The sequence below is a fragment of the Panicum virgatum genome, chromosome 2K (assembly GCF_016808335.1).
Source record: "Panicum virgatum strain AP13 chromosome 2K, P.virgatum_v5, whole genome shotgun sequence".
Lineage (NCBI taxonomy): Eukaryota > Viridiplantae > Streptophyta > Magnoliopsida > Poales > Poaceae > Panicum > Panicum virgatum.
Genome location: NC_053137.1, coordinates 42,650,903 through 42,658,725, shown reverse-complemented (window position 1 = coordinate 42,658,725; position 7,823 = coordinate 42,650,903). Strand labels below are relative to the sequence as shown.

The following is a 7,823-nucleotide window of genomic DNA, read 5'->3' as shown; positions in this document are numbered from 1 at the left end:
ATCCAATTCATAGGGGTCCATTGGAGGGTCCCTAGTGGTCTTGTGGCAAGGCAAAATGTGTTTGGCAAAGGTGCCGGGCCGGCCGGAGGCCGGCCGGCCTGCAACCTCTGCAGAACACGAGTCCGAAACTTGTGATTTGCATAACTTTTGCGTTCAGACTCCGAATTGGGTGATCCAAGTGTCCAATTCGATCATCTCGACGAGCTCTTCAACATGGCAATGTCAAATTTGGCATTTGACAATGTTTATAATGGTGTCATCTTATATCCATGTTTCACCATCCTTATAGATACTCCATTTAGTGTTGTTTATTGCATATTCTGATCATAATCCACCAAAACATCTCGATGGCCAGCAACCGCACACACCCGCCGTTGAGGAAACGCCCGCACCAGCGTCCCGGGGCCGGAGGACATCCACCCATTGGCGGGAGTGGACGTCAGTGGCAGCGCAAGGAAGGAGTAGACCTTGGAGGCCATCCTCGCATAGCGACCCCTCGCTCGCCGTCCTGTCGCCTCTCCGCGCGCCGCACACACCGCGGCCTCGCACCTCTCCTCGCGCAGCGGCCTCGCCACTCACCGCCGCCGGCGCGGCGCCCCGCCGCCATGGGTGCCCCCACCTTCCCTCGCGAAGCTCACCACCGCCCCTCGTGCGCGACCCCGTGACCCCTCGCACCGCTTCTCCCCGTGCGGCATGCTGCCGCCCTGTGCGCTGCCGCTCGTGGTCCACCGTGCTGCGCCGACAGGGGAGGAGCGCCGGGGGAGGGTATGGGCGCCCGGGGAGGGGAGCAGCTGCGGGGAAGGGGAGGGGACTGGAGAGCAATGCCGGGGAGGGGACTGGAATCGGGGAAGGAGAGAGGAGGGACGCCATGGGGGTGAAGGGAGGGGAGCAGTGCGTGATTTGGGCAATCACACTGAAATTTGGGTGCTGTGTTTGGGATGGACGAAGAATGGGCGGGCGGGTACGAAGGGAGGGTGGAGGACGGCGCAGTGCAAAAAAAAAATTGGCGATTGGGCGCGGCATAGAAATTAACTGGCTTGGGCGATGAAATCTGTCTGTCCCTAGCTTCGTCAAACTTTTTAGCTTACAAGTGGGCCTTGAAGAGGTGGTTTATGAGGAGTATGAGTAGACTAATCTTGGCAAAAAAAAATTCAATTGTTTTCGATCTTTATAGTGTCTATATATATATATATATATATATATATATATATATATATATATATATATATATATATATATATATATATATATATATATATATATATATATTCCATTCTACACTCGCTTGTAGCTATTCCCACATGTGTATCTCATCATATATTACGTATCTGACCCAACGAAGGGTATGTACATGTAGTATGTGATCATACTTGAATATCTGTGATGGTATATACATTAGGTATGTAACCATACATAAAGTATGTGGACATATTTATTTTATATACTAATAATAAGGTATAATCATATATATTTAAAAAATAGTACTGCTTTTGAAATTTTTCATGTATATACTTTTGAAGTATGTTAGAATAAGTATATGAACATACTCAAAGTAATAAATGAGTATGAGAACATACACACGGTGGTATACTAATGATGAGAGTAGCTACACGCGAGTGTATATATATATAGTAGTACTATATATATATATATATATATATATATATATATATATATATATATATATATATATATATATATATATATATATATATATATATATGAGATTTACTTCTTTTAAGCTAATTTAGATCTTGTATTTACGTAAGTCACCAGTGTTGATCTGTCTATGCTGTGTGTACTAATTTTTTTTTCTATTTTTGCGATGTAGATGTATTTTTCTGTGTGTAACTAACTTGTTCGTAATATCAAATCATTTATTTATTTTGTAGACTAAATTTTTTCGTGATATTGATTTAACTGTTTGCGATATTTATTTTTTATTATTTATCATATACAGTTAAATATTCGCTATGTGTAATATTTTATTGTTGCATTATTATTGTTTGGTCATGTTTAATTTTTTTATTTAACTTTTTATTTGTAGAAAATAATTATTTGTTTGTATTATTAAAATAATTATTTCTAGAAATACAATATTTAAATCACCTGACGAGGAGATAGTTACCCTCTCCTCTCATGCCTCTGCCGCGTGATCCTTTCTTCACCCTGGCTCCGCTTTCGGCAGGATAGCACGCGACCCGGGCCCGCTCGTCATCGACACGCGCCTCCAGCCCCTTCCCACCCTCCCCCAACTCGCTCAACCCCTTTCTCTGTTCCTCTCGGCCCTCCGCTCTCCTCCCCACGTTTCCACCGGAGCCGCACCCACGGCCGCCGCGATCTCCTCTCCTCGCCTCCGAATCCGCCGCCTGCCGCCCGCCGCCGAGCCCAGCCTCCTCCGCGACCCGCTGCGTCTCCGGTAAGCCCCCTCGCGTCTCCCGTGTGTTTCGTTTGCACCGGTGCGCCCTCACGTCACTACCGAAATCTGCTCCCACTGCACAGCCCCCCCCCCACCCGTGCGGCACGTCGCGCGAGATGCAATCTGCTGCCGCCAGGCTGCTCGCCGCGGCCTTGCCTCGCCGCCTCCCGCCGCGCGCCCACCTCCTGCGCGGGCGCGGCCTCTGCTCCGCACCGCCCGGACACCCGGATCCGCTCCCCGACCCAGGCCCCGGCCCCGGCCCCGGTCCCGACCCGGACCCGCAGCTCGTCGGCGCGCTCTGCCGCGTGCTGAGCGACTTCCGCGGCCCGCGGCACGACCTCCGAGCCGCGCTCCACGGCTTCGCGCCCCGCCTCACCCCTGCGGCGGCGGCCGCCGTCCTCCGCCGCTGCCGCAACCTGCCCGTGCCCTCGCTCCGGTTCTTCCTCTTCGCCGCCGCGGTGCCGGGCTTCACCCACCTCCCGGACTCGCTCCTCGTCCTTGCCGGCTCGCTCGCGGGCGCGCGGCTCTTCACGCTGCTGCGCTCCCTGCTCTCCGACCTCCCGCGCTCCGCGCTCTCGCGGGACCTGTTCCCGCTGCTGTTCCGCGCGTACGCCCGTGCCGGTCTCCCCGACGACGCCATCCGGGCGTTCTCTTCCATGGAGGGGTTCGGGTTCCTGCCAACAGTCGCCGATCTCCACTCCCTGCTCTTTGCATTGTCGCATAATGGCCTGGTAGAGCATGCCGAGGCCTTCTTTAGGGATTCAGCGACACAGTTCGGTCTCTCAGCAAAAACCTACACCATCCTCATCTCTGGCTGGGCTGTGGTCACAAATCCAGAGAATGCCCGGAAGCTGTTTGATGAAATGATTGAGAGAGGCATTGAGCCTGATGTGCCCGCATATAATGCGTTGATTGATGCCTTGTGTCGAGGAGGGGATGTTGAGCTTTCACATGTGCAACTAAAAGACATGCAGCGCCGCCATAAGCTTGTTCCTGATGCTGCCACTTATGGCCCGTTCCTTCGTTCTGCATGCGCGTCAAAGGATGCTCGAGCTGCTCTTCGTGTGCTAGATAGGTTGCGTATACACGACCTGACACCAAATGTATTCACGTATAATGCCGTCATACGGTTACTGTGCGAGTTGGGAGAGGTTGATGAGGCTTATAATATCGTTAATGAGATGGCAACCCGTGAGCAAATGCCTGATATTTGGAGCTACAACACTCTGCTTAATGCACATTGTAAGCTGAAAGAGGTGAACAAGGCGCTACGTCTTATTTCAAGGATGGATAAAGACTCATGTGTACCTGACCGGCACTCTTACAACATGATTCTGAAAATGTTGGTTTCTGTAGGAAGAGTTGATAGGGCAATTGAGGTTTGGGATGGAATGGAAAAACGTGGTTTCCATCCTGGGGCAGCAACTTATGCTGTAATGATTCATGGGTTATCTTGCAAGAAGGGTAGAGCAGAGGAGGCCTGTAGCTACTTTTTGAGGATGGTGGATGAGGGTATCCCGCCATACCAGGCTACTTGTCAGGTGCTGAGGGATAGGCTGCTCAGGCTTGGGCTGCGAGATGATCTCGAGATGCTCACTGATAGGATGCGGCGGAGCACTTCCTGCACAATACAAGATTTGGCAAGTATCATGTGCAGTAAGAGAGCAGAAGAAACTAGAAATATGAATAGTGACCATGAATTCTCTTGTGTTGACCTTGATGAGAGTCAGTGGAGGGAGAAATGGAAAATAGGAGACTGAAGAGTAAAATTGTAGGGCCTACTTATGTGTCTATGTCTTCCATAAGTTGTTTTCCTGGTTCCCTCCCTGGCGTTTAAGTTAGGTAATGAAATTCATACAATACACCTTATTAGGGGAGGTTTAATTTGTACAACAGTTCCAGTGATCCCATTAATGAATGACACTCATAACTTGGCTCTGCAATTTCTTACTTGGTATTTTCTAGAGTATATTTACATTTTCCCCTTGCACTGTTTTGACTTTTGTTACGCACTTGTCTGTTAGGATGCTTGATTGATTCCGTTACTATGATGATTCTGTATTCTCTAAGGTGTTGCATATTTGATCAATTTGTAATTCTAGAACTTGTCTAATATAATTACAACCGAACATGCATTTCCTTATTTTCAGTCATTTTACTTTGCTGGCATGAAAGTGAAAATCCAAGAGCTATCCTAATGCTATGTAACACCAGCCTGAGCTTATTTCGATTTAAATGCAAATCTGGTACAGTATCACCCATTTTCTGATATTGCTATTGCAGACTAACATGGATTCCGAACCGTCATCGCAGAACCCAACAGATATGACTGCATTTGTAAGTTCTGATTCTGTATCCTGTTGCGCATTGTAAAATCTGTTAACACGCATTATTTATATGTATAAGTTTACTGTTCCCTGGCATAGTTGTAGGATAAAACATAAGAATCAGTATCTCTTGAACAAACATTGGAGATGCTTTATTCAGCATACAAGTTGTACTGCTTCCAGTATCATTTAGTTGCAATGCAGTTTGGACTGGTTAAATAAGAAGAGGAATCAGACTATTGAATTATTAAAGACAGCGAATATAGTATTTGTGATAATTTCTGGTTTTGTATTGCTGTAAAGTTGTAGTTTGCTTTTGAAGAACGAGGAATCTGTAATTTCTGATTGCACGCTTTCCGTTTCAGGTGCAAAATCTCCTTGGACAGATGGTGAGTGCCTTTGGATGTTTTTATTAACCATCTCCTCCAAATAATTTACCATCGTTTCCCACTCACTCGAATGCTGAATATTGCAGCAAACAAGGTTTGAGACCATGTCGCAGAACATTGTGTCGAAGAATATCCTTATCTGCAACCAATTCACTATTTTTGTTCTGTTCATCTTTTCAAAGAAAATGTGAAAAATAGGGCTCTGACATTGTAGTCTTTTACTGATACAGTTTGTTTCTGATATAAAAATATCTGATGCCATATTTTTTTTATGGTGCCATTAGGCTTTTCAGATGCTGATATATGAAGGAAAACATTACGCACATTTCTTTTTTTGGGTGTGTTAATGCAAACTTGTTGTGTTATTTAACTATTCAATGTGAAGTATAAACAAACCATGTATACATGCATATAAAATTCACCATTATCCATACAATATTCTTGTTGGAATTCAAGAAAATCTTCTTTGCCGTAACCAAGCTTGATGCCTAGTTTGAATTGATGTTTGCTTTTTAAACTCTCCTCCCTTTGTTATTGTTTTCTTGGATAGAAAATAGGAATTTATTAGTTGTATTTTGGTTAAGCTATTCTTAGTTTAGTTTTTTATGACATATAAAAGAATAAAGCAAAAGTCTGGGACATGCGAAAGAATCTTTCTTACAAGAGTAAAATTGTGTGATTCTTTTGCCTAGCTATCTGCAGAATCGAAACATGCGATTAGAATCGAAGTAAAATGCCATTTTTGCTGGTGTAACTATTTCAGCTTGACTTATGAAACTGCACGGTTACCATTGTATTCAAGAGAAACTGAAATATGGTTAAATGAAGCTATTATTAAGGTATCACTGACATACTCTTGTAGTAATCTCGAATTCCTGATAATGCACCAAGATTCCATGATTGTTGCTTCATCACACTATCAAGATTCTGTGAATGTTTCTTCATCGCACTATCATAGTAAGATCAAAATGCACAATCTTCACCATTTAACTTATTGACAATTTGAATCAATTATTTGTGATCTGGACATCGGGGATGGTAGGAGCTACTGTAATTCTATTTTTGCCTGAGCTACATCTACACTCGTGTACTGTTTTCTTTAACTACATTGCACTAGATGAAATGGGAACCAAGATCGACGAGTTGGAGCAGAGCATCAATGATCTCAAAGCTGAGATGGGCACGGAGATGCCTGCCAAGAAGCCTGATGAGGCGAAGCCTGCTGATTCTGCTTAACTTGGCTGTGATCTAGAGACTGGCGAGTGAAAATTTGGATACTTTGTGACAGATTTTTAGAGCTATGAGTAATTCATTGTCTTCCATGGACCATCTCCATTGCATGAGTGTGCTGTCAGCTATGTAGACTGGAGCCATCTTATGAAATACTGTATCCATCGTTTGGGCACTCAGCTCTCTGCATTTGTGCAAATTCCTTGGTGTTTTCCCCCTGTGATCACTCACCAACTATTTGTTTGGCTTTTCTAAGTTGTTGATGATAAGGTGATGTGCGAAATGTATCCCGTTTTACAACAGGTTTGATGCTGGGTGGTGCTGACGCTTAATCCAAGTGAGTGAGTACAGGCTGCTGCTTCTTGATATGCTGGTAACTCAGGCTGTTTGTCCGTTTTTGTCCAATTGAATCTCTGTAAACATGTATAGATCTGTAAAACAGTGACCACAAATTGTGCGTTTCTCCTCCGTCAACGAATTTGTCTCGTTGGTCAGTCCGTTTTTCTGGCAGAATTTGAAAGTGCACTGGCCAAAGGCCTGCTATCGTAGTGGTAGCATCGCTGGAGGCACTCTCCAAAGGTCCTGGGTTCGATTCCCCTCGGGGTCGAATTTTAGCTCTGGGGTTAAAAAAACTCCTTCGCTTGTCCCACGTCCAAAGCACTGTGGAGCCCGACCTAACTCACAAGGCGACGGGTCCCCGTGTACAGGTGGGGTAGGGGTTTGACGGTTTTTTTGGCTTGCTGTGAGAAGGTCATTCTACCTCTCAAACAATGTCGTGGGGCGGTCTCACCCCACTGCAGGTCAAGTTTTTTTTTTTGAAAGTGCACTGAAGGAAGAAATCTATCCCCTGTGGTGGCAGCGATGGAATGAACGATGACACATCTGAACTCTGCTGCCTACAAGTACAGCACGTGGCCACGTGCAGATCGCATCCAGCTTACAAATACAGAAGTTCAACACGAGCACGGAGCGTCCTGTTTGTTTCCACATGGCTCTTTAGTCCTATCACACATAAGAGAATTTTGCTATTTAGAATTATTAAATAAAATTTTATTACAAAACATTCTGCACATGCTAAAATGAATTTAATGAGCCTAATTAATTCTTAATAATATAGTGATGATACAACAAACATTAGTAATTATGGATTAATTATTATTATTAGATTCGTGACGTGAATTAGCCCAAAGATTATGCAATTAGTTTTGTAATTAAATTTTATTTAATATTTCCAAATAACAAGATTATCTTTGATTTGATATGCTAGGCGAGCATGTCCAAGAGAGTAGCCATTTTGTTTTCTCTCTATTTCACTCTCTAAACAGATTCCTCTCTATATTGAGAGATTTACTCCAACATACCCTCTATTTCCCACTTTACAAATCCCAACTATGGCAGTTTCTTGCGCAAAGGACCCTAACAAGATTTGGGGGCTCGCAATGTGGCTCTTGCCATGGC

At 44.8% G+C, this 7,823-nt stretch overlaps 1 protein-coding gene across 2 annotated transcripts; it reads left to right on the top strand.

The window, feature by feature from the left end:
• The first annotated feature begins 2,427 nt into the window (after positions 1 to 2,427).
• LOC120678270 (pentatricopeptide repeat-containing protein At1g52640, mitochondrial-like) lies at positions 2,428 to 6,665 on the top strand. Of its 2 annotated transcripts, XM_039959411.1 has the most exons (5): positions 2,494 to 3,675; positions 4,703 to 4,756; positions 5,112 to 5,135; positions 5,222 to 5,264; positions 6,250 to 6,665. In XM_039959411.1, the coding sequence occupies exons 1-5, from the start codon at positions 2,536 to 2,538 to the stop codon at positions 6,369 to 6,371; spliced, it is 1,383 nt and encodes a 460-aa protein (XP_039815345.1). In that variant the 5' UTR covers positions 2,494 to 2,535; the 3' UTR covers positions 6,372 to 6,665. The 2 variants fall into 2 exon arrangements, 1 of the variants encoding a protein (XP_039815345.1); XR_005676472.1 differs by lacking the exons at positions 5,222 to 5,264; positions 6,250 to 6,665 and having other exon boundaries at positions 2,428 to 4,261.
• The last annotated feature ends 1,158 nt before the right edge of the window (positions 6,666 to 7,823 follow it).

Bases quoted from the DNA above. Each gene is read 5' to 3' on its own strand.
- LOC120678270 (XM_039959411.1), top strand. From the start codon at position 2,536: ATGCAATCTGCTGCCGCCAGGCTGCTCGCCGCGGCCTTGCCTCGCCGC. The intron at 3,676-4,702 runs GTGAACAAGGCG...TTGCTATTGCAG, and splicing joins CACATTGTAAGCTGAAAGAG to ACTAACATGGATTCCGAACC. The intron at 4,757-5,111 runs GTAAGTTCTGAT...TTTCCGTTTCAG, and splicing joins CAACAGATATGACTGCATTT to GTGCAAAATCTCCTTGGACA.